The sequence below is a fragment of the Bombina bombina genome, chromosome 5 (assembly GCF_027579735.1).
Source record: "Bombina bombina isolate aBomBom1 chromosome 5, aBomBom1.pri, whole genome shotgun sequence".
NCBI lineage: Eukaryota > Metazoa > Chordata > Amphibia > Anura > Bombinatoridae > Bombina > Bombina bombina.
In genome coordinates, this window is record NC_069503.1 from 853,041,572 (window position 1) to 853,068,008 (window position 26,437).

General features: G+C 41.2%; 1 protein-coding gene across 1 annotated transcript in view; it reads left to right on the top strand.

Annotated features, from left to right (window-relative positions):
* Positions 1-26,437, top strand: part of TAF4B (TATA-box binding protein associated factor 4b) — a 920,546-nt gene that overhangs the window by 464,786 nt on the left and 429,323 nt on the right. Inside the window, exon 10 of the mRNA XM_053714992.1 lies at positions 19,718-19,887. Within this exon, the coding sequence (XP_053570967.1) occupies positions 19,718-19,887 (170 nt within the window). The remainder of the gene's footprint in view (positions 1-19,717; positions 19,888-26,437) is intronic.

The following is a 26,437-nucleotide window of genomic DNA, read 5'->3' on the forward strand; positions in this document are numbered from 1 at the left end:
CCAGGAGGGGCATAGTTTCCCAAACCTCAAAATGCCTATAAATACATCCCCACCACACCCACAATTCAGTTTTACAAACTTTGCCTCCTATGGAGGTGGTGAAGTAAGTTTATGCTAGATTTCTACGTTGATATGCGCTTCTCAGCATGCTGAAGCCCGGTTTTCCTCTCAGAGTGCAGTGAATGACAGAGGGATGTGAAGGGAGTATTGCCTAGTGAATGCTATGGTCATCCTATCGGGGATCTATTTCATAGGTTCTCTGTTATCGGTCGTAGAGATCTCTTCTCCTACCTCCCTTTTCAGATCGACGATATACTCTTATATACCATCACCTCTACTGATTCTCGTTTCAGTACTGGTTTGGCTATCTACTATATGTAGATGAGTGTCTTTTGGTAAGTATGTCTTATTTTATTTGACACTTTCAGCTATGGTTTGGCACTTTATATGTAAAGTGTCAGTTTCATTTTTTGGGAAATGCATATGAATAAAAAAATTTCTTACTTGAAAATTTTTCAAATTGACTTTTCTTTCTAAATTGCGGGCTGTTAGGCTCGCGGGTGCAAAAAATGCTAGAATTTATTGCGTCATTTTTGGCGCAAGACTTTTTTGGTGCAAAATTTACGTTTGTTGGCGTTTATGACGTCATTTCCGGTGTCTTAGTTGACGCCGAGAGTTTTCACGTAGTTGCGTCATCTATGACGCTCATGTTTGTTGCAGACGTTTTTGGCGCCAAAAAATTTGTCAATTGTGGGCGTCATACTTGGCGCCAGTTTTTTTGACATTATTTAAGTCTCTTTCTTTTTGCTTCTGGTTCCTAGAGGCTTGTTCTGTTTGCATTTTTTCCTATTCCTGAAACTGTCATTTAAGGAATTTGATAATTTTGCTTTATATGTTGTTTTTTCTATTACATATTGCAAGATGTCGCAATCTGACCCTGTATCAGAATCTACTTCTGGAAAGCTGCTGCCTGATGTCGGTTCTACCAAAGCTAAGTGCATTTGTTGTAAACTTGTGGTAACTGTTCCTCCGGCTGTAGTTTGTGTTAGTTGTCATGATAAACTTTCAAAAGCTGATAATATTTCCATTAGTAGTAGTAGTCCATTACCTGTTGTTGTTCCTTCAACATCTAATGTTCAAGATATTCCTGTTAATGTAAGAGAATTTGTTTCTAATTCTATTCAGAAGGCTCTGTCTGTTATACCACCTTCTAATAAACGTAAAAGGTCTTTTAAAACTTCTCATAAATCAGATGAATTTTTAAATGGCCGCCATCATTCTGATTTATCTATCTCTGATGAGAATTTATCTGGTTCAGAAGATTCTGCCTCAGATATTGACACTGACAAATCTTCATATTTATTTAAGATGGAGTTTATTTGTTCTTTACTAAAAGAGGTGTGGATTGCATAAGATATGGAGGAGTCTAGTCCTCTTGATATTAAAACCAGTAAACATTTACCTTCGGTTTTTAAACCTCATATAGTTATTCCAGAGGTTTTTCCAGTTCCTGATGCTATTTCAGATGTAATTTCTAGGGAATGGAATAGTTTGGGTACTTCATTTACTCCTTCTTTAAGGTTTAAGAGACTGTACCCTTTGCCGGCTGATAGATTGGAGTTTTGGGAAAAAATCCCCAGAGTTGATGGGGCTATCTCTACTCTTGCTAAACGTACTACTATTCCTACGGTAGATACTACTTCTTTTAAAGATCTTTTAGATAGGAAGCTTGAATCTTTTCTAAGGAAGGCTTATTTATGTTCAGGTAATCTTCTTAGGCCTGCTATTTCTTTGGCTGATGTTACTGCAGCTTCAACTTTTTGGTTGGATGCTTTTGCGCAACAAGTACCAGATCATAATGTGTATAGCATTGTTAAGCTTCTTCAACATGCTAATAATTTCATTTGTGATGTTATTTTTGATATCATTAGAATTGATGTCAGGTATATGTCTTTAGCTATATTAACTAGAAGAGCTTTATGGCTTAAATCTTGGAATGCTGATATGACTTCTAAATCAACATTGCTATCTCTTTCTTTCCAAGGTAATAAATTATTTGGTTCTCAGTTGGATTCTATTATTTCAACTGTCACTGGGGGGAAGGGAGCTTTTTTTCCCTCAGGATAAAAATATCTAAGGGTAAAATTAGGGCTGCTAACCGTTTTCGTTCCTTTCGTCAGAATAAGGAACAGAAGCCTGACCCTTCCCCTAAAGGAACAGTTTCCAATTGGAAGCCTTCTCCAGTCTGGATTAAATCCAAGCCTTTTAGAAAATAAAAACCAGCCCCCAAGTCTGCATGAAGGTGCGGCCCTCATTCCAGCACAGCTGGTAGGGGGCAGATTATGATTTTTCAAAGATGTTTGGATCAGTTCAATTCAAAATCATTGGATTCAGAACATTGTTTCTCAAGGGTACAGAATAGGTTTCAAGGTAAGACCGCCTGTGAGCAGGTTCTTTCTCTCACGCATTCCAATAAACTCAGTAAAGGCTCAGGCTTTTCTGAAATATGTTTTCTTCAAAAACATGGTTGGAGCATTAATTTACCAAAAAGTTCCTTGTTTCCTCAGACAAGGGTAACCTTTTTGGGATTCCAAATAGATTCAGTATCCATGACTTTGTCTCTAACAGACAAAAGACGTCTGAAATTGGTTTCAGCTTGTCAGAACCTTCAGCAGTAGCTATGTGCATGGAAGTTTTAGGTCTCATGACTGCAGCATCGGACATGATCCCCTTTGCTCGTTTTCACATGAGACCTCTTCAGCTTTGTATGCTGAACCTTTGGTGCAGGGATTATACAAAGATATCACAATTGATATCCTTAAATCCCAATACTCAACTATCTCTGACTTGGTGGTTAAATTACCACCGTTTAGTTCAAGGGGCCTCTTTTGTTCGTCCAACCTGGACTGTGATCACAACAGATGCAAGTCTTTCAGGTTGGGGAGCTGTCTGGGGATCTCTGACAGCGCAGGGGGTTTGGAAATCTCAAGAGGCGAGATTACCAATCAATATTTTGGAACTCCGTGTGATTTTCAGAGCTCTTCAGTTCTGGCCTCTTCTGAAGAGAGAATCGTTTATTTGTTTTCAGACAGACAATGTCACAACCATGGCGTATGTCAATCATCAAGGTGGGACTCACAGTCCTCAGGCTATGAAAGAAGTATCTCGGATACTTGCATGGGCGGAATCCAGCTAATGTCTAAACTCTGCGGTTCATATCCCAGCTATAGACAATTGGGAAGCGGATTATCTCAGTCGCCAGACTTTACATCCGGGAGAATGGTCTCTTCACCCAGAGGTGTTTCTTCAGATTGTTCAGATATGGGGGCTTCCAGAAATAGATCTGATGGCTTCTCATCTAAACAGGAAACTGCCCAGGCATCTGTCCAGATCCAGGGATCCTCAGGCGGAAGCCATGGACGCGTTGTCACTTCCTTGGAATTATCAACCTGCTTATATCTTTCCGCCTCTAATTCTTCTTCCAAGAGTGATTTCCAAAATCATAATGGAACGTTTGTTTGTTCTGCTGGTGGCTCCAGCATGGCCACACAGGTTTTGGTATGCGGATCTTGTTCGGATGTCCAGTGGCCAACCTTGGCCACTTCCGTTAAGGTCAGACCTTCTATCTCAAGGTCCGTTTTTCCATCAGGATCTCAAATCATTAAATTTGAAGGTATGGAAATTGAACGCTTAGTGCTTAGTCACAGAGGTTTCTCTGATTCAGTGATCAATACTATGTTGCAGGCTCGTAAATCTGTGTCTAGAAAGATTTATTACCGAGTTTGGAAGACTTACATTTCATGGTGTTCCTCTCATAAGTTCTCTTGGCATTCTTTTAGAATTCCTAGAGTTTTACAGTTTCTTCAGGATGGTTTGGATAAGGGTTTGTCCACAAGTTCCTTGAAAGGACAAATCTCTGCTCTTTCTGTTCTGTTTCACAGAAAAATTGCTAATCTTCCTGATATTCATTGTTTTGTACAGGCTTTGGTTCGTATCAAGCCTGTCATTAAGTCAATCTCTCCTCCTTGGAGTCTTAATTTGGTTTTGAGAGCTTTACAGGCTCCTCCATTTGAGCCTATGCATTCTCTGGATATTAAGTTACTTTCTTGGAAAGTATTGTTTCTTTTGGCTATCTCTTCTGCTAGAAGAGTTTCTGAATTATCTGCTCTATCTTGTGAATCTCCTTTTCTGATTTTTTCATCAGGATAAGGCGGTTTTGCGGACTTCATTTAAATTTTTACCTAAGGTTGTGAATTCCAACAACATTAGTAGAGAAATTGTTGTCCCTTCGTTGTGTCCTAATCCTAAGAATTCATTGGAAAGATCTTTGCATTCTTTGGATGTGGTAAGAGCTTTGAAATATTATGTTGAAGCTACTAAAGATTTCAGAAAGACTTCTAGTCTATTTGTTATCTTTTCTGGTCCTAAGAAAGGTCAGAAAGCTTCTGCTATTTCTTTGGCTTCTTGGTTAAAACTTTTGATTCATCATGCTTATGTGGAGTCGGGTAAATCCCCACCTCAGAGGATTACGGCTCATTCTACTATCTGTTGATCAGATTTGCAAAGCAGCAACTTGGTCTTCTTTTGATGTTTTCTCTTCTTCAGAAGCAGTTTTTGGTAGAAAAGTTCTTCAGGCAGCTGTTTCAGTTTGATTCTTCTGCTTATAATTTCATTTTTTTTATTAGAAGAATAAAACTTTGTGATTTGGGTTGTGGATTATTTTTTCAGCGGAATTGGCTGTCTTTATTTATATCCCTCACTCTCTAGTGACTCTTGCGTGGAGTTCCACATCTTGGGTATTTGCTATCCCATACATCACTAGCTCATGGACTCTTGCCAATTACATGAAAGAAAACATAATTTATGTAACAACTTACCTGATAAATTCATTTCTTATATATTGGCAAGAGTCCATGAGGCCCACCCTTTTTATGGTGGTTATGATTTTTTTGTATAAAGCACAATTATTCCAATTCTTTGTTGATGCTTTCGCTCCTTTCTTATCACCCCACTTCTTGGCTATTCGTTAAACTGAATTGTGGGTGTGGGGGGGGGTGTATTTATAGGCATTTTGAGGTTTGGGAAACTTTGCCCCTCCTGGTAGGAATGTATATGCCATACGTCACTAGCTCATGGACTCTTGCCAATATGAAAGAAATGAATTTATCAGGTAAGTTCTTACATAAATTATGTTTTTTTATAGTTTGTTGGCTAGCCATGTACCTGCTTTGTTACTGTTATGGAAGTACAGTTTTTTAAGATAGAACGCCTTTTTTATTGCGTTTTTTTGTAAAAGCTTTCTAAAAGCATCTCAAGCACTGTTTACAGATTGTGTAAGGTCAGCTGTCTGAGGGTTAAGTTTATGTTGTTGTTCCGTCCGGCTTTAAGCTGGAGAGTAATGTGTCATAGTCTATATTGTATTTTTTGCGTATCAGAGCTTTTTGCTTGATTAGCTTGCCTCTGATGGTCGCCTTATGAGCCAACCAGTTGTTTATACTGCTTGTGTCTGTCGACGCGTTATGTTGGAAAAATTCTTTTATACTTCCTTCTATGTGGTTTTTAATAGTTGGATTATGCAATATAGTGGGGTCCAAGCGCCACATGTGCGGACGTCGAGGCATCAAGGGCCATATAAGTTCCAAGGTGATAGAGGCATGGTCCGACCAGGAGATCAGAAGAATCTCAGTGTTTGTAACTACGTGTATGTTGTTGTGATCTACCATCTAATAATCTATCCTAGAATATGAATGCCCTGGGTTTGAATAAAAAGTATAGCTTCTCGTTCTAGGATGGTGTATGTGACAGACCCTTCTGTCAGGACTGAAGGAGTTAATTGTGTTTAGCTAAGAATCTAATTTCTAAAGACAGGTTTTTTGGCCTCAGCTATTGTGTGCTATAATTACATTTAAGTAATAAACAGGCCATTGTTTAATCACCCTCAGAGAGCAGACGCTAGGTGATAAGACAAGCCAAATGTGTTTAAGTTGTTATCTGCCTAAGTAAAGTATTTAAGTAATGTAATTCTACTGTTTCATAAAAGGGCGTCTTCCCCTTTTATCTAATGTACAAGAGTCTTTCAACCCCCCCATCTGGGGTCAAACCTGTATAAATACTAGGCATCTAGCCTTTAATAAATGTCATTCTGTTTTAAACCTGAAACTGGCTGGGTTGTGAATTGCTGATTCCCTATGCAGGACATTGTTCATCTGGTATTAACCCTTGGTACACTGTTGGTACCGTAACAATTGGTGGCAAGCGACAGAATGAACCTTATCGCCCAGAAGAGCAACTACACAAGCCAGTAACCTCAGGAAGAGGGGGATTATTACAATACTGACTAAGATGGAAAAGAGAAAAGTAAATTTTGCAGCTTTTAAAAACTTCCTGGAAACAGAAGGAGAGATTGATGGGTACCTTGCGGATTTTGAGAGGCAATGTGCACTACACAAGGTACCCATAGAGGACTGGGTCACGATATTATCTGGAAAATTATCCGGCCGGGCCAGAGAGGCTTTTCGGGCCATTCCAGATGAGGAAGTCAGGGATTATAATACTGTAAAAGAGGCTCTGCTCTCCAGGTATGCGGTTACACCGGAGGCATACCGGAGGCGGTTCAGAGAAACTGTTAAATTAGCTGGAGATTCCTACCTTGAGTGGGCATGTAAGGTGCACCGCACAGCAGCTCACTGGATAGCGGGGTGCCAAGCCATATCTGGGGAAGAGGTGCTGCAGCTATTCCTGTTGGAACATTGCTTCGACAAGTTACCCGCAGGAGTTCGAGAGTGGGTTCGGGACCGTAAACCCTCCACCCTGCAGGAAGCGACTCGCTTGGCAGATGAGTATACGGATGCCCGCAAACTGGACACTGCTACCACTAAGCCCCCTGCTATAGTGGAGTACAGACCCCCAGTCACCCCAGCAGCTGCCAGTTACCAAACCCCGGCGCACCGCTATACCACACGGCCTCCGGCCACGAACTACCCTCAGAGAGCCCGGTTCAATTTGCGGTGCTACTCACAACCTATTCGGTGCTTTAGATGTAAGCAACTAGGGCACAAAAGACCAGAGTGTCCCCTAAACGCAGCGAAGCAAGCGCAGTCCTGGAGAAGACACGCCGGCGGAATCCCACGTAATCCTCAGCCTGCGGCCCGCTACGTAGAGGCGCAAGAATGCTGGAGCATCCTACATGAGGCAGACCTTGTGCAAGCTGCCCACCGGAATAACCGGCAACTGGTTAAAGTGAATGGGAAGGTCAGTGGTCTACGGGATACTGGTGCTACCATGACCTTGCTTCAAAAGAACTTGGTGTCTGAGAAACAGTACACTGGAGACACTGTGGCTGTGAGGGTAGCAGGGGGCGATGTGTTCAGCCTACCTGTTGCCAGGGTACATTTGGATTGGGGAGTGGGCGCTAGACCTGTGTATGTGGGGGTCAAGAAGGACTTACCTGCTGATGTTCTTCTTGGAAATGACTTGGCCCCCCTTGTTTCTGCCTACGCTCCTATGGGTCCCACTGATGTTAACTCTGTGACTACCCGTGCCCAGATCCGTGCAGCAGAGACTGACCCCCCTGCTGCTAAGCCCCAGGACGCTGAGCTCAGTAAATCTCTATCCGCTATTGATACGTGGAAGTCCCGTTACAATGCGCTGATGAAGGAGAAGAGGAGCGCATAGGAAAAAGCACGTTTAGAACGTGAATCTCTGCTAGACAAGCTGCACCGACAGACTGCAGAAAACACCAGCTTGAGAGTGGAACATGAAACCTTAAAGACAAACTTAGCGACACTTGAGGAGAAGCTGACGCTGGCTCATAGTGAGGTGCAGCAACTCAAGGGCACCCTATGTCAGTATGAAGGGATTGTGGATACCTATAAAGAGCAGGTACAGAAAACTCGTAAAGAAGCTGATGGGATTTTGAAGGACTGTTTGGCCCTGGTCTGGGCACTGAGGAAGTTGAACCCTTGTTTGTATGGACAGGAATTCTCTCTCATAACGGAAATACAGATGGATTGTCCTGACAAACTGACATGCCTACCACCTCCTAGTCCGGTCATCCCCAGGTTGACCCGCCAAAGGGTCAAGCCGGGTCTGCCGGAGTGTTCCACAAGGGGGGAGATATGTGACAGACCCTTCTGTCAGGACTGAAGGAGTTAATTGTGTTTAGCTAAGAATCTAATTTCTAAAGACAGGTTTTCTGGCCTCAGCTATTGTGTGCTATAATTACATTTAAGTAATAAACAGGCCATTGTTTAATCACCCTCAGAGAGCAGACGCTAGGTGATAAGACAAGCCAAATGTGTTTAAGTTGTTATCTGCCTAAGTAAAGTATTTAAGTAATGCAATTCTACTGTTTCATAAAAGGGCGTCTTCCCCTTTTATCTAATGTACAAGAGTCTTTCAACCCCCCCATCTGGGGTCAAACCTGTATAAATACTAGGCATCTAGCCTTTAATAAATGTCATTCTGTTTTAAACCTGAAACTGGCTGGGTTGTGAATTGCTGATTCCCTATGCAGGACATTGTTCATCTGGTATTAACCCTTGGTACACTGTTGGTACCGTAACAGTGTAACCTCCAAACATCCATTAACAATAGTGTGTCAAACTTTTGGAGGAATGCGCGTTCTATTTTTTTGAGTTATCTGACTCTTTCCCATGGAGCTATCTATGTGTGGAGCCAAAGTAATATTTAAATCGCCACCTACTATCACCATGCCCTTCTGAATTTCTCCCAATTTGGTCAGAGCTTTATCAAAGAAAGGTTGTTGTACCATGTTGGGTGCATATATATTCATCAAAGTTAGGTAACTGTTATATAGTGTGCCCACCAGGATCAAGAATCTACCCTCTTCATCATTAAAGTGTTCTAAAACTTGAAATGGAAGCTCTCTACTTATCAGGATGCCAACATCATTCCTCTTTCTGATATTTGAGCTAAGAAATTGTTGGGTGTAAATTTTTGAGTATAATTTCGGTTCTCTATGTTTGGGGAAATGGGTTTCTTGTAGAAACACTAACGAACCCTACAGTTTTTTAAACCAGGCCATGGCCATTGATCTCTTATGTGGGGAATTCAAACCCTTGCAATTTTGAGATATTAATTTTATATTATAAGACATTGGACAACACAATTAGTCTGTACCTGCTCAGCTTTGATCTTATTTCTGACTGGAATTGTTGTCTTCTCTCTGCGGGATTTACTTTTAGGCAACAAATGAGTGAAATGATGTATCTTCCAACACAACAAAATATCTAATACCAACCTGTGAACCAAATAAAACAAAAATTTGAACAAGAAAATATTTTCCATTCTCCAACTATCTAGGGAGAATATATAATATAGGGGAATCCAGAGACCTAATGGGGTCTAGACACAGTTTGGGTTACATGGCATTATGATTACATGTATTTATTGTATAAATTCTTTTTTTTTTTTCCCTTTTTTTTTTTTTATATATTTTTTTTAATTGTTATAAAAAGAAAGCATCAAAATCCTATGTGTAAGTTACTAAATAATTTTCGAGCAAAGAGTTTTTAAAGTCAGATGGGTATCCAAGAGGTCAAATGTCCTTCTCCTTAGTCTCTTACATATAGACCCAATAGTCTGTTTTATTAAATCTTCAGCTGTAAGGCAGTATCTGCATCATGAGCTGGTGGTGATCTAGTCATTGCAGAATCTCTTGTTCTTTTTCGCTGTACTGTTTGTCAACGAGGCCTTTGTTGCAGTGGTCTGGATTCCTCTGGTATCTTCTCCTCATGAAGAGATGGCAAGGAAGGCTGTGCTATTCCAAGCTGCGTGCAGAAGGATTCTAGATCTTCTAGAGATTTATATACATACATTTGATTATTTTTCAGGACTTTAATGCTGAATGGAAAACCCCATCTATAGGGGATCCCATTATCTTGAAGATGTTGAGTCAGAAATCTTGTCTCCTTTCTATTTTGTAGCGTGAGCGGGCTGAGGTTGGAATAGAGCTGTAGTTGATGCCCTTGATAAGTTATTGATTGTTGTTGTGTCGCTGCCTTCATTATCGTCTCCTTGTCTGAAAACCTATGGAATTTTATTATTACATCCCTAGGAGGATCTTTTTCTTTAGGTTGTGGGCGTAGCGCCCTATGGACTCTGTCTAAAAGGATGTCAGAGTGGTCAGGGTCTTTCAGTAAGGTTCTGAACAAATCCTGAAGGGAGGAGAGCAGGTTTTCTGGAACAATTCTTTCTGGTAAACCTCTAATCCGTATATTATGTCTCCTCCCTCTATTGTCCAGATCCTCCAATTTTTCTTGCAAGAAGGATATCTGGGATTCTTGAGCCAATAGCTTTCTGTTTATTAAGTCCATATCAGTGGTTTGTGCTTCTGATTGCTCCTCCAGATATTCCACTCTATTACCTAATTCATTGACCTCTTTCTTTACTTCCGCTAGCCCATCTTTTATCATACGACCGACCTGCTGTATAAAGGAAGTAAAGTCCCCTTTTGTAGGAAGATCTTTCAGATCAGCTCTTGTGAGGGGAGTATCCAGCGCAATATTTTGTTGGGTTTCAGCGTCCTCTTGGACTTGTGAAGAATCCTCATCTTCTGTTGTTGGTGTGTGTGTTGTTTTGAAAAACAAATTCATCTTGTTAGGGTTGTTTTTCAGGTTCTTGTCATTTTTTATTGACCTCTTAGATGCCATATTGCAGTCTTGCAGGGAATACACTGAGCAGTATGTTTTATACTTTAAGCTTATGCCCTTCTTTGTTTGCTGCTTTTAGAACTCTGAAAACAATACTGTGCGGTACTGTGATACAGCCTATGGGCCCTGTAACTTATAGTATGAGCAGTTATATCTAGTTGTATTAGACAATCTTGGAGTTGTGTAGGTTGTGGGAGTTTTTATATCTGCTCTTAATCTCCACCATAAGGGGTTCAGATAGTTATGTGATGAAATGTCCCAGCACACACACGTCTTATGATCACTGCCTACCCCAGCAATAAAACCCACTCTCCGCTCCCCTGGTTTACTGTGCTTATTGTAGACTATATATTCTGGCTGGTAAAGGTAAAATGTATATTGTGGGCCAGCTTTTCTAGCCTCCCACCCTGTTAGCGGGTCACTTTCACTTGCTGATAGTAAGCATGCGAGCCCTGCAAACTGCCTGCAACTTATGACCGGGGACCGTTTTTATAGAATGTTAGACAGTGTAATAACCATGTATGTCCCCAGTGAAAGTGCGGCACAGCAAGGAGTAGGTCGATCGCTGGAGTGGCTTTTTTATTCCGACTCTAGTTCCTAAGCTCTGACCTTATGTGAGGCGCCTTGGCCCTGCCTCTGGTTATGTGTCTTGCTTCCTCTGCCGCGCTCACCTTTCAGATGCATGAGTAGGGATATGGCTGCTGCTCGCGAGTCCGGTGCTCCCTGAAGTTTTCTCCACAGCTTGTATATTTCACTGGAGACCGGTTAACTGCCGCTTCTGCAGGGATAGTGCTATAGTTGATTAACATCTAATGTTAGTGTATCTCTTTCTAAGCAGGTCCCGGTCTGAGCGGCTGGCTGTAATGGCGGCTTTGGCTCTTCTCTGCACACACTCTTTGTGATGAGACTTACATGGCTTACTTCAGCTTATGTGCATACATGGAGATCTTGCAAGCTGTTCCTTTACTTTCATGCAATCAAAGCTCTAATATAAAGTGTTTTAACCCTAAACTGTGTCTTCAGACTTACAGAGCTTCACATCTATGCGGCCATATCAGTCCATGGTCGGCTCCGCCCCCCCTTCATTTACATTTTTACCTAAGGTTGTGAATTCCAACAACATTATTAGAGAAATTGTTGTCCCTTCATTGTGTCCTAATCCTAAGAATTCTCTGGAGAGATCTTTACATTCTTTGGATGTGGTAAGAGCTTTGAAATATTATGTTGAAGCTACTAAAGATTTCAGAAAGACCTCTAGTCTATTTGTTAACTTTTCTGGTTCTAGGAAAAGTCAGAAGGCTTCTACCATTTCTTTGGCATCTTGGTTAAAGCTTTTGATTCATCATGCTTATTTGGAGTCGGGTAAATCCCTGCCTCAGAGGATTACGGCTCATTCTACTAGGTCAGTTTTTACTTCTTGGGCTTTTAGGAATGAAGCTTCTGTTGATTAGATTTGCAAAGCAGCAACTTGGTCTTCTTTGCATACTTTTACAAAATTTTACCATTTTGATGTTTTTTCTTCATTATAAGATTAAAATTTATGATTTGGGTTGTGGATTAATTTTTCAGCGGAATTGGCTGTCTTTATTTTTATCCCTCCCTCTCTAGTGACTCTTGCATGGAGTGCCACATCTTGGGTATTTGCTATCCCATACGTCACTAGCTCATGGACTCTTGCCAATTACATGAAAGAAAACATAATTTATGTAAGAATTTACCTGATAAATTCATTTTCTTCATATTGGCAAGAGTCCATGAGACCCACCCTTTTTATTGTGGTTATGATTTTTTGTATAAAGCACAATTATTTCAATTCCTTGTTGATGCTTTCACTCTTTTCTTATCACCCCACTTCTTGGCTATTCGTTAAACTGAATTGTGGGTGTGGTGGGGGGGTGTATTTATAGCCATTTTGAGGTTTGGGAAACTTTGCCCCTCCTGGTAGGAATGTATATCCCATATGTCACTAGCTCATGGACTCTTGCCAATATGAAAGAAATTAATTTATCAGGTAAATTCTTACATAAATTATGTGTTCAGGAAGTTTTTACTTGCCTTGCAGATTGGGGACTTTCCACCTGCAGACAAACTTTAGTTGAAAAAGATTGATAAATTCTTTAAGGCAGCCCCCAAAAAAGTCAATCTACCTTCCTGGTTCCTGGTGCAGTTTCTGAGTTATTTAGCAAGGAATAGAACAATGCTGACATTTGATTTTCCCTTTACCAAATTCAAAACACATGTTTCTTCTACCAAATTCAAAAACATGTTTCTTCTACCGTCTGAAAAATTAGAGGTATGATAGACTATTCCAAAGATGGACAGTGCTATTTTTACTTTGACTATGCGAACTACCAGTACTACTTTTGAGGATCTGATTGCCAGAAAACTGAGGTTTCCTCAGGAGGGCCTTTCAGCTGGCAGGATATAAGTTTCCTTCAACTGTTAGTGCAGCCTGTGTATCTTCAGCTACTTATTCCAAAGAAGCTTCCTTTGATAAAATTCAATATTGCTTGAGGTGGTTAAGACTTAACAGTCTCGTTTGTGATGCAGCTGTAGAAATAACATGCATTAATGCAAAGAGTGCTGCTATAACTGTTCTGGCTAGAAGAGCCTTATGGCTAAAGTTATGGTCTGCTAATATAAAATGTAAAGAAAGACTTATTTCCCTTCCATGTCAAGGAAAAATCTTGTTTGAATCTGCATTAAATTGCTACAGTCACTGGAGGTAAATAAGCTTTCCTGCCAGAAGACAAAAAAGCTAACGGCAGGTTTAAGTCTGCTAGATGCTTTCCCTCCTTTTGTCATTCTAAGATGCAAAGATCTTTCAAGTCCACATGAAAGCCTTGTTCCTCTTGGTTTAAGTCCAAACAGACCAAAAAAAAAAGCCTGTCCCTTCCTCCAAATCAGCATAGAGGTGCGGCCGCCAAACCAGACTGGCAGAGTGAATGTTTTTCAGGAGACTTGGAAAAATTCTAGTGGTACCTTATTGGCTTTTGGTTTCACACTCCTTGAGGAAGATTCATCCTGTCTCATGTTCCAAAACATCATTTAAATGCCAGAACTTCCTTGGCATGTGTAACAGACCTAGAAACCATGGGGATGATTACTCCGTTCCCCTTTGGGGAACAGACTCAGGGGTTCTTTTCAAGCCTTTTTTATTCTGAAAGTTCTAACTTTAACCCCTTAATTGCACAACATTAATTTTCTCAATTGTTCCATGATGGCATTATCCTGTCATTGGTCAAGGGGTTAAAATTGGGACATTTTGCATTATATTGCCTTTAGTGCAAGAGGGTCAATGTATGTCCACCATAGACTTGAAAGATGACTACATGTAGATCCCTATTCACAATGATCATACAACATTTTTCAGATTTGTTTTTCTTCTCCCATTAGGTTTGGCACCAGCACCAAGAATCTTCTCAGAGCTTCTCAGAGCTGTTTTGTCCGTAGTGAGAGCTCAGGGCTCAGCAGTAGCTCCTTACCTAGCCTACTTTCTGGTACAGGCTGAGTCTTTTAGATGGCTCAGAAACATGCAAACAGTTTTCTTCCTAAATGGAAAGAGTTCACAGCTGCATTCATTACTTTTGGGAAGTAAGAACCTGGCTGCTAGGAGGAGGCAAAGACACCCCAGCCAAAGGCTTTAAATACTCCTCCCACTTCCCTCATCCCCCAGTTATTCTTTGCCTTTCGTCCCAGGAGGTTGGCAGAGAAGTGTCAGAAGTTTGTTTTGTCTCTTATGGAGGGTAGTATTCTTCGACATGAGATGGGAGTTTTAAGTAATCCGATCAGTCTCTCATTGAGGGCCTGGATGAAAGTTAGAGTCTGGAGATGCAGGAAGATTCTTTTTGCGAATCCATCTTGGCTCATATTAACACCTCCACTAGGAATCAGCATTGTTGAACTTTGCTGCGCTGCCTGCATTCTTCTCTCAAGTCCATGACGGAGATGCTACTACTATTAGTCACACTTGAAGGGCCGTGTTCCTGTTCCATGGTGTAGATTTCGGTAAGATCGTTTCATTTTACTTGATCAGAATGTACTGTAACTTTTTGTTTCCCCTAAGGAACTATCTGGCAGGACTTATTAAGTATTTATAAGTTCCTCAGTGAGGCTCCTTGGGTATCTTGGAATCAAGGGTTAATATCTTCTGAGGGGGATTATTGAACAGGGTTTTTTTTAAACATGTTTGTTATGTGATTCAATCTGCTTATGTGTAGTGTTAACTGGGCTTTTGGCTAGAGCATAAAGGCCTTTGGTAATGATGCAACCTTATGGTTGGGTGCACTTTTTGGACTGTACGGTTCACCATGTGACTGGACATGTTTACGTTCTGGTCTTCCATTTCTGCCCTCCTGATCATGTGGCGACTGAAAAATTAGAGTCTACTAGTGTCTGGTTCAAGGAGGTGGTGAGTTCCCAAGCCATTGTGGGTGTCGGGGGCCATTTAAGTTTATTCTTTAGTCCATATTATTTAATTCTCCATCTAGTTATGGAGGATTCTGATGCTGAGACTGTTCAAATTACAGATTCAGATACTTCGTCTTGTGAAGAATGTGAATTGGCCCCGTTGACACAGGACTCGGGGAATCGGGGGTCTGCTGAGCCCATCAGCTTCTGGGGGTTCTGTCCTCCGAGAGGCGAGTTCCTTACGGCTCCTTACTACTACACATGCGGGTAACCCAGATTATGTTTATCCCTCCTTACAGGACGGCTTGTCCCCCCCCCCCGGAGGTTGCAGATCGTTTTCTATTTCACATATTTTTGGCGATTATGCATCTGCAAAGCCCAAACGTTTATTTGCGTTTGTGCTCGTGCCCGATTGTCCCGGGTCTACCGGCCTTGGGTGGGCCTATACAGTTCCCTGCGGGTGCAGCTGTTCCTTAGTGCTGTGCCTTTCGTTACAGAATAGTACGTCTTCGTGTTTTACTCAGACTCGTTTTTGAGTTATTGGAGGATCCTTCCCTTAAAAGATACGGGAGTCCGCAGTATTCTACTTCGAATGGCTCACCTCATTAGACATGAGGGGTAACGTAATTTCCAAATCGTCTGTTTGAGATCTTTCCCGTTTTTTTTTTTATGGAAGATCTGGTTCTGTCTGGCTGGCCCTGCGGGTATGCCTGTTTTCTTCCTGGGCGTTAACCTACGGATTGCCTTATAATTCATTTTATCCGGTTAGGATGTCTTTTATTTTCAATTATGTGTTTCCTTCTAGAACTTCTGTGATCGATTCTCTGTGGTTGCTTCTTCTGAAGTTTAACGGACATGTTAGGCCTATGTTTGTCTGTTTTACCTTCCCCTCAGAGGGAGGATTTAGGCAGCTTGACAGTTATGACCCCAGCTGCGGCTGGTTCTTCTGATCTGTCCTGTGGCTTATTCAGACATGTGGTGCCTGTTCTGCCTGGTCCAGTGGGGCGCTGAGTGCTCACAATTATTATTTGTGTGTTTTCTTGTTTTCCTTTACAAGTTCAGCTAAGCTCTCTAAAAGAGATCCGTATGGCAGGAAGGATTGTGTCAGTCCTTATTCAGCCTTCAATCCGGCTGACCGGGTCAGTGGAGTTCGCTGCGTCACTCTTTTTGTTTGCTCCGATTTCCTCTGGGCCTAGAGTTTCTTTCCTCTCTTGGGAGGATTGGGGGTTTAGCACCTCCTTACTGCCATTTTGAGCGGTTTGGCCTCTAAGGCTCTGGAATTGTCCTTGGACTTGTTCCTGCTGTGGTTCTCTTCTTGAGACCTTTCGGACTTCGTCCGTTCCTTGGGTTTCTTAGGGGGACCTAGTTCCCTTCGGGAGTTGGTTCCTTTCTAGGGACACGGGCAGTGTGGTCTCCTCTTGCTCTGTTTAGGGTTTCTCCCCGGAGCTGGGGGATGGAGCTGGGCTCTGCATCCTTCTTCATTTTCTCCTCTAATTTTAGGGGTGTGATGTGGAGACTAGCCATGTTTGAGTGACTTTGTCCTCAAGGTTTCCCCTTGTTCTTGGCTTTAGTGACCTTGTTTCGGTCTTTGCTTCCTTAGCTCTTTGGAGCGTTGGACTCTGACAAGGGGTGGTCTTGTCTTTTGTACGGGACTTGCAAGTTTTTCTCGTTGTCTATTTTACTTTGGACATTGTATGGTTATCTTCCGGGGTTTTCGTTTTTATACCAGATGGGGGATTTCAGTTTTTCTGTTCTTGTTGGTTTGGGGGCTCGGTTCCCTTGGTCGACTTGCTGAAATAGTGTGATGGCTTTGCTGCTCTGCTAGCAAAGGGTTTTGCTATGGAACCACTAGAGCTATGGCACCTTGCCAGGTGCTAGCAAGTTCAAGTCTTCAGGGGATTCCTTCCAGCTCAGGGCGATGGAGATTTGTTCTCTCGGTGCAGCTTATGGCTGTGTCCTGGGGGCAGGGGCTTTTGGCCCTTTTGCCAGCCCCCCTTTGTCTGGGGTGCTTATATCCTTTCAGAAGTGTGGTCCCTATCTTAGGGCTTCTCCTGTTGTCAGGAGGTCAGGACAGACGGGTTAACCTATTCAGAGAGAGGTATGCTCTATAGGTTGTTCTGTCCATTTGTAGAGTTGCTGGCTCCACCTTGTCTGTTGGGCCTTTTAGCTAGATCTCTAGGTCTACAGCCTTATCGACGGTCTCCATGTGGTGTTTCGAGTTGGCTTCCGAGCACTGTTGAAATGGCTGGGCCATTGTCCGCTCATTTTTTGAGCTGGTTTTTTTCTGGTCCCCTGGTTTCAGACCCGATGCTTGGGCCTGATGCTTGGGCTGGCCCGGGTGGAGGTAGGTCCTAAGATCAATTGTTCTTCTCGGATCTTGGGGGTGCATTGGTCGTCATTGAGTTTCTGGGCTTTCCTTTTATTTTCGAGACCTATGTGTAGGTCTGGCGGTTTCGGTTGCCTAGAGTGTACCTTCTGTAGCGGAGGTTTAGCACTCTACATTTTGGTAGCCGCTTCTAGCAAGTATTTCTTCTGTGTCATCCTGAGGATGGCTGTGTGTTCTTGGCTCAGGTGTTTACCTATGTCTGGGTCTGCTACATGTAATTTTGCCTGAATACTTCAGTGTCCTGAGTTCGGACGATGTTTGGTCTCCGTTTTCAGTTGTTCCTAGACGCTGGTTGTCTTGCTGCCTAGCAAGTGCAGGGTTGCTCTTTGATTCTAGCTGCAGCTGGTTGTGCCTTGATCGTGTGCTAGCTAGCTGTTTCACTCCTTTGCAGGTTTTTGGGAGAACCTTTTTTCTGTTCTGCTACCTGGTTCTAAACCTTGTGGTTTCTATTTGGATTGGGTGTCGCCTCCCCTTGTTGTCAGGACCCATTTAGGTGTTACAAGCCTGGTTTGATTTGTTGTTTTTTTTCCTTTTTTGGCGTTTGTGGTAACCTTTCGGTTTTCCATTTGTTTTTTTCTTGCCAGGTGGGGGCCGACTGTTGGGCGACGGTGTCTCCCGGAGGACTTTTGGCTCAGTTGAGTCTGATGTTACTTTCTCTAGCTAGGCTTCCAGGCTATCTGTTGGTCATTGTCCTTGGGGCCTTTTCCCTTCCTGTTTTCTCGGCTTCGGACAAAGCTGGGTTTTTTGTTGGGTTGTGGTTATCAGGTCTGGTTCCCTCAGAATTGGCCGCCTATTGTACCCTCCCGTTTTGGCATTAAGTGTCCTCTATAGTTTGGGTATTGTTTTCTCAAAAGTAATGAATGCAGCTGTGGACTCTTTCCATTTAGGAAGAAAAACATAAATGATGCTTACCTGATAGCTCCCCACCCATCTTTTTTATGTGGGGCGTCTTTGTTTTTATTCTTCTGGCACCTTTTCACCCTGATATTTCTTCTACTGTTCCTTGTTCCTCTGCAAAATGACTGGGGGATGAGGGAAGTGAGAGGAATATTTAAGCCTTTGGCTGGGGTTTCTTTGCCTCCTCCTAGTGGCCAGGTTCTTATTTCCCAAAAGTAATGAATGCAGCTGTGGACTCTTTCCATCGGAAGAAAAGAAAATTATCAGGTAAGCATAATTTGTTTTCTTCAGTTCCTTTGTTCCCATGGTTGAAAATCCAACCAACCAAAAAGCTCTCTACTGCTACATACCAGAGTTGCTTTTCTGTGATTCATTATAAACTCTGGAACAGTGAGACTATCTCTCACAAATGCTCTCACAGATGCTCACAAACTTAAATTGCAGAAACCCTGTGCTCTTCTCCATAAAACTCTTCTTCCTACACTGCTTCAATGCATGGTTGTTAGCGGCTTCAGATGCCGTTCCTTGATGCCAGATTCCACTTACGTTCTTTGCAGCTAAATATGTTGCAACAGTGGAATGGAGTTTCCAACAGTCTGTCTCAGAAGATCTCTTTTAAATTTAAGAAAAGACATTCTCTAACTTGGTGGCAGACTCACCAACAAAGCCAGTCTTTTAAAGTATATCTGTGTCAGGTACACAGAAATAGAAGACCACCAATCGTGTTATAACTCTTAAGAGTATGCATTGGAGGAGAATGTCAAACCAGCAATGGAAATCTTGCAGTTTAAAGGTGTGACAATAACTTTTAAATTAAGCATGTTTCAAACACTTTGGGGTAGATTTATCAATGTGCGGGCGTACATGATCATCTGCTGTAGTGGATCATGTCGTTGCACATTGATAAATGCAGACAGCATACACTATCGGCATTTATCATTAGACAAGCATTTTTAGTGAAATGCTTGTGCACTGCTGCCCCCTGCACATTCGCGGCCAATCGCTCGCTAGCAGGGGGTGTCAGTCAACCCGATCGGAATGATTGCTGTCCGCCGCTTTAGAGGTGGCAGGCGTGTTAAGGAGCAGCGGTTTTAAGAACGCGGCTTCTTAATTCCTGATTCCCAGCGAGCCTAAAAGATCGCATGTAATAAGCTGGTTGATAGTTTAATAAATCGGTTATGATACTTTTTGGATCGATGGCTAATTTGTGTATGATTTGCTGCTAATTAAATTCTTAGGCTATTTTCTAATTTGTTTTGTTTGGTGTGAGATTTTATTCTTTTTTTTTTTTAAAAAAAGCGTTAAAAGCATAATTGTTGCTATAGTGTTAACTTGTTTCTTCTTTATTTAGGGAGGAAGATGATATTAATGATGTTACTTCTATGGCTGGAGTTAACCTCAATGAAGAGAATGCCTGCATCTTAGCCACCAACTCTGAAATAGTTGGTGCTGTAATTCGGTCGTGCAAAGAGGAGCCTTTCCTATTTACAACAGCTCTGCATAACAGAATCTTAGACATAGGTCAGTGGTTTCAAATAAACTCACCTGTAGGTGCCATACAATTAAATATATAATGTATCGTTAATACTAGGGCAAGACTGTAAAATGCTTACTTAAATGTTGGTGCATTATTTATAACAGGTATGATGATGATGCTGCTTTCTGTAATATCACTTTTATTCAGTGTTTTGAAAGGTATAATCAGTGATAGTATCACTTATCTTATCATCCTATTTGTGCCTAGTCCCATGTTCATTTGGAAAAGGTAGAAATATCCCTTAACTTTTTTTCTAATGTTTTTCAAAAAGGAATAGTAAGAAATAGGACTTATCCTGTTGAATATAGTATTGCACATGTCATGTTCTCACCTCTTTCAGTGCTTAATGCTTCCTTTTTGTTTTATGCAAAAGTCTTTTACAGAAGAATAACAAGCAGTATTGTATGTCATTATTGTATATTATTTCTTGGGATTGTATCTCATTTCCTTATATGCTACATCTGTCATTTGGCCCAGGTTGGTTCAGATCTACCATAAAGCATGCAGGTACTGTTCTTTATGTATGTTCAGAGGGTAAAGAAAAATGAATTAGCAAAGAAAGTGTGATATGTGATGCTTGTATTATAGTGATTTAGTTTCCTCTGATAGGATCAATGACTCTACCAAGATTGAGAGACATTTTAACTATCGGTACATTCATGGCAGATGTTCCATATATTCCTGTATATGTCTGTTCCAAGGAATCCTGTTGTCATTGTCTTGCTTATGCATCATAATTCTTTTTGAATAATGCTTAAAGGGTAAGTTTACTCCAGATTTTTTATTGTTCAAAAAGATAGATAATTCCTTTATTACCCATTCCCCAGTTTTGCATAACCAACACAGTTATATTAATATACTTTTTACCTCTTTGGTTACCTTGTATCTAAGCCTCTGCAGACTTCCCCCTTATTTTTATTTTTGACAGACTTGCATTTAAGCCAATCAGTGCTGATTCATACGTAATTCCACAGGAGTGAGCACAATGTAATCTATATGGCACACATGAACTAGCGCTGTCTTGTTGTGAAAAACTGTCAGAATGCACTAAAATAAGAGGCAACCTTCAAGGACTTAGAAATTAGCATATGAGCCTACCTAGGTTTCACTTTCAACTAAAAATATCACGAGAGCAAAGCAAATTTGATGATGCATGTAAATTGGAAAGTTGTTGCGTGCCCAATCTGAATCATAAAAGTTTAATTTTGACTAGACTGTCCCTTAAAGACAGCTAGCTATTTTGCATTAATTCTTAAACGGACATAAACCTTTTTTTTCTTCTTTTTCCTTTTATGATTCAGACAGAGCATGCAATATTAAACAACTTGCAAATATACTACTATTGGGAAATCTGCTTCATTCACATTGTATTCATGGTTGAAGAGCATACATAGGTAGGATCAGGTGCAACAATGCAGTACTTTGGAGCTAGCTGCTGATTGGTGTCTGGTCATATATATCTCTCTTGTCATAGGCTCACCGTATGTTCATCTAGCTCTCTGGTGCATTGCTGCTCTTTCAACAAAGGATATCCAAAGAATTAAGTGGATTTGCTAATTGAAGTAGCTTGGAAAGTTAATTGAAAGTCTATGCTCTCTCTGAATCATGAGCAAAAAAATAGGTTTCATGTCCCTTTAAGGAAAAGGTGATGAATCTGAACACTGTGGATACATTTTGTTTTTCTTTTTTTCTAGCCTTCATTTATGATTAGACTTGTCCTAAAGCCCGTTCACACGGGCCATATTTCTTTCATGTAATTAGTAAGAGTCCATGAGCTAGTGACGTATGGGATATACATTCCTACCAGGAGGGGCAAAGTTTCCCAAACCTCAAAATGCCTACAAATACACCCCTCACCACACCCACAAATCAGTTTTACAAACTTTGCCTCCTATGGAGGTGGTGAAGTAAGTTTGTGCTAGATTCTACGTTGATATGCGCTCCGCAGCAGGTTGGAGCCCGGTTTTCCTCTCAGCGTGCAGTGAATGTCAGAGGGATGTGAGGAGAGTATTGCCTATTTGAATTCAATGATCTCCTTCTACGGGGTCTATTTCATAGGTTCTCTGTTATCGGTCGTAGAGATTCATCTCTTACCTCCCTTTTCAGATCGACGATATACTCTTATATACCATTACCTCTACTGATTCTCGTTTCATTACTGGTTTGGCTTTCTACTACATGTAGATGAGTGTCCTGGGGTAAGTAAGTCTTATTTTCTGTGACACTCTAAGCTATGGTTGGGCACTTTTATATAAAGTTCTAAATATATGTATTCAAACATTTATTTGCCTTGACTCAGGATGTTCAACATTCCTTATTTCAGACAGTCAGTTTCATATTTGGGATAATGCATATGAATAAATAAATTTTTTTCTTACCTTAAAATTTGACTTTTTCCCTGTGGGCTGTTAGGCTCGCGGGGGCTGAAAATGCTTCATTTTATTGCGTCATTCTTGGCGCTGACTTTTTTGGCGCAAATTTTTTTTTCTGTTTCCGGCGTCATACGTGTCGCCGGAAGTTGCGTAATTTTTGACGTTCTTTTGCGCCAAAAGTGTTGGCGTTCCGGATGTGGCGTCATTTTTGGCGCCAAAAGCATTTAGGCGCCAAATAATGTGAGGCCATGCTGGAGCTACCAGCAGAACAAACTAGCATTCCTTCAGAATCTTGGAGATTACTCTTGGAAGAAGAACTAGAGGCGGAAAGATATAGGCAGGATGATACTTCCAAGGAAGTGACAATGCATCCACTGCTACCGCGTGAGGATCCCTGGATCTGGACAGATACCTGGGAAGTTTCTTGTCTAGATGAGAAGCCATCAAATCTATTTCTGGAAGTCCCCACCATTCGCCCGGATGTAACGTTTGGCGACTGAGATAATCCGCTTCCCAATTGTCTATACCTGGGATATGAACCGCAGAAACTAGACAGGAGCTGGATTCCGCCCATACCAGAATTCAAGATACTTCTTTCATAGCCAGAGGACTGTGAGTCCCTCCTTGATGATTGATGTATGCCACAGTTGTGACATTGTCTGTCTGAAAACAAATTAACGATTCTCTCTTGGCGCTAAAAAAAAAAAAAAAAAAAAATATGGGCGTCACTTTTGTCTCCACATTATTTAAGTCTCATTTTTTATTGCTTCTGGTTGCTAGAAGCTTGTTCACTGGCATTTTTTCCCATTCCTGAAACTGTCATTTAAGGAATTTGATAAATTTTGCTTTATATGTTGTTTTTTCTATTACATATTGCAAGATGTCCCATGTTGAAGCTGAGTCAGAAGATACTTCTGGAAAATTGCTGCCTGGTGCTGGAGCTACCAAAGCTAAGTGTATCTGCTGTAAACTTTTGGTAGCTGTTCCTCCAACTTTTGTTTGTATTGAATGTCATGACAAACTTGTTAATGCAGATAATATTTCCTTTAGTAAAGTTACATTACCTGTTGCTGTTCCATCAACATCTAATACTCAGAGTATTCCTGATAACATAAGAGATTTTGTTTCTAAATCCATTAAGAAGGCTATGTCTGTTATTCCTCCTTCTAGTAAACGTAAAAAGTCTTTTAAAACTTCTCATTTTTCAGATGAATTTTTAAATGAACATCATCATTCTGATTCTGATAATGGTTCTTCTGGTTCAGAGGATTCTGTCTCAGAGGTTGATGCTGATAAATCTTCATATTTATTTAAAATGGAATTTATTCGTTCTTTACTTAAAGAAGTCCTAATTGCATTAGAAATTGAGGATTCTGGTCCTCTTGATACTAAATCTAAACGTTTAGATAAGGTTTTTAAATCTCCTGTAGTTATTCCAGAAGTTTTTCCTGTTCCTGGTGCTATTTCTGAAGTAATTTCCAGGGAATGGAATAATTTGGGTAATTCATTTACTCCTTCTAAACGTTTTAAGCAATTATATCCTGTGCCATCTGACAGATTAGAATTTTGGGACAAAATCCCTAAGGTTGATGGGGCTGTCTCTACTCTTGCTAAGCGTACTACCATTCCTACGGCAAATGGTACTTCCTTTAAGGATCCTTTAGATAGGAAAATTGAATCCTTTCTAAGAAAAGCTTACTTATGTTCAGGTAATCTTCTTAGACCTGCTATATCTTTGGCGGATGTTGCTGCAGCTTCAACTTTTTGGTTGGAAGCTTTAGCGCAACAAGTAACAGATCATAATTCTCATAGCATTATTATTCTTCTTCAACATGCTAATAATTTTATTTGTGATGCAATCTTTGATATCATTAGAGTTGATGTCAGGTATATGTCTCTAGCTATTTTAGCTAGAAGAGCTTTATGGCTTAAAACTTGGAATGCTGATATGTCTTCTAAGTCTACTCTGCTTTCCCTTTCTTTCCAGGGTAATAAATTATTTGGTTCTCAGTTGGATTCTATTATCTCAACTGTTACTGGAGGGAAAGGAACTTTTTTACCACAGGATCAAAAATCTAAATGTAAATTTAGGTCTAATAATCGTTTTCGTTCCTTTCGTCACAACAGGGAACAAAAGCCTGATCCTTCATCCTCAGGAGCGGTATCAGTTGGAAACCATCTCCAGTCTGGAATAAATCCAAGCCTTTTAGAAAATCAAAGCCAGCTCCTAAGTCCACATGAAGGTGCAGCCCTCATTCCAGCTCAGCTGGTAGGGGGCAGATTACGTTTTTTCAAAGAAATTTGGATCAATTCCGTTCACAATCTTTGGTTTCAGAATATTGTTTCAGAAGGGTACAGAATTGGCTTCAAAATAAGGCCTCCTGCAAAGAGATTTTTTCTTTCCCGTGTCCCAGTAAATCCAGTGAAGGCTCAAGCATTTCTGAAATGTGTTTCAGATCTAGAGTTGGCTGGAGTAATTATGCCAGTTCCAGTTCTGGAACAGGGGCTGGGGTTTTATTCAAATCTCTTCATTGTACCAAAGAAAGAGAATTCCTTCAGACCAGTTCTGGATCTAAAAATATTGAATCGTTATGTAAGGATACCAACATTCAAAATGGTAACTGTAAGGACTATCCTGCCTTTTGTTCAGAAAGGGCATTATATGTCTACAATAGATTTACAGGATGCATATCTGCATATTCCGATTCATCCAGATCACTATCAGTTTCTGAGATTCTCGTTCCTAGACAAGCATTACCAGTTTGTGGCTCTGTCGTTTGGCCTAGCAACAGCTCCAAGAATTTTTACAAAGGTTCTCGGTGCCCTTCTGTCTGTAATCAGAGAACAGGGTATTGTGGTATTTCCTTATTTGGACGATATCTTGGTACTTGCTCAGTCTTCACATTTAGCAGAATCTCATACGAATCGACTTGTGTTGTTTCTTCAAGATCATGGTTGGAGGATCAATTTACTAAAAAGTTAATTGATTCCTCAGACAAGGGTAACCTTTTTGGGTTTCCAGATAGATTCAGTGTCCATGACTCTATCTTTGACAGACAAGAGACGTCTAAAATTGATATCAGCTTGTCGAATTCTTCAGTCACAATCATTCCCTTCGGTAGCCTTATGCATGGAAATTCTAGGTCTTATGACTGCTGCATCGGACGCGATCCCCTTTGCTCGTTTTCACATGCGACCTCTTCAGCTCTGTATGCTGAACCAGTGGTGCAGGGATTTCACAAAGATATCTCAATTAATATCTTTAAAACCGATTGTACGACACTCTCTGACGTGGTGGACAGATCACCATTGTTTAGTTCAGGGGGCTTCTTTTGTTCTTCCGACCTGGACTGTAATCTCAACAGATGCAAGTCTTACAGGTTGGGGAGCTGTTTGGGGGTCTCTGACGGCACAAGGGGTTTGGGAATTTCAGGAGGTGAGATTAACGATCAATATTTTGGAACTCCGTGCAATTTTCAGAGCTCTACAGTCTTGGCCTCTTCTAATGAGAGAATCATTCATTTGTTTTCAGACAGACAATGTCACAACTGTGGCATACATCAATCATCAAGGAGGGACTCACAGCCCTCTGGCTATGAAAGAAGTATCTTGAATTCTGGTTTGGGCGGAATCCAGCTCCTGTCTAGTTTCTGCGGTTCATATCCCAGGTATAGACAATTGGGAAGCGGATTATCTCAGTCGCCAAACGTTGCATCCGGGCGAATGGTCTCTTCACCCAGAGGTATTTCTTCAGATTGTCCAAATGTGGGGACTTCCAGAAATAGATCTGATGGCTTCTCATCTAAACAAGAAACTTCCCAGGTATCTGTCCAGATCCAGGGATCCTCAGGCGGAGGCAGTGAATGCATTGTCACTTCCTTGGAAGTATCATCCTGCTTATATCTTTCCGCCTCTAGTTCTTCTTCCAAGAGTGATCTCCAAGATTCTGAAGGAATGCTCGTTTGTTCTGCTGGTAGCTCCAGCATGGCCTCACAGGTTTTGGTATGCGGATCTTGTCCGGATGGCCTCTTGCCAACCGTGGACTCTTCCTTTAAGACCAGACCTTCTGTCGCAAGGTCCTTTTTTCCATCAGGATCTCAAATCCTTAAATTTAAAGGTATGGAGATTGAACGCTTGATTCTTAGTCAAAGAGGTTTCTCTG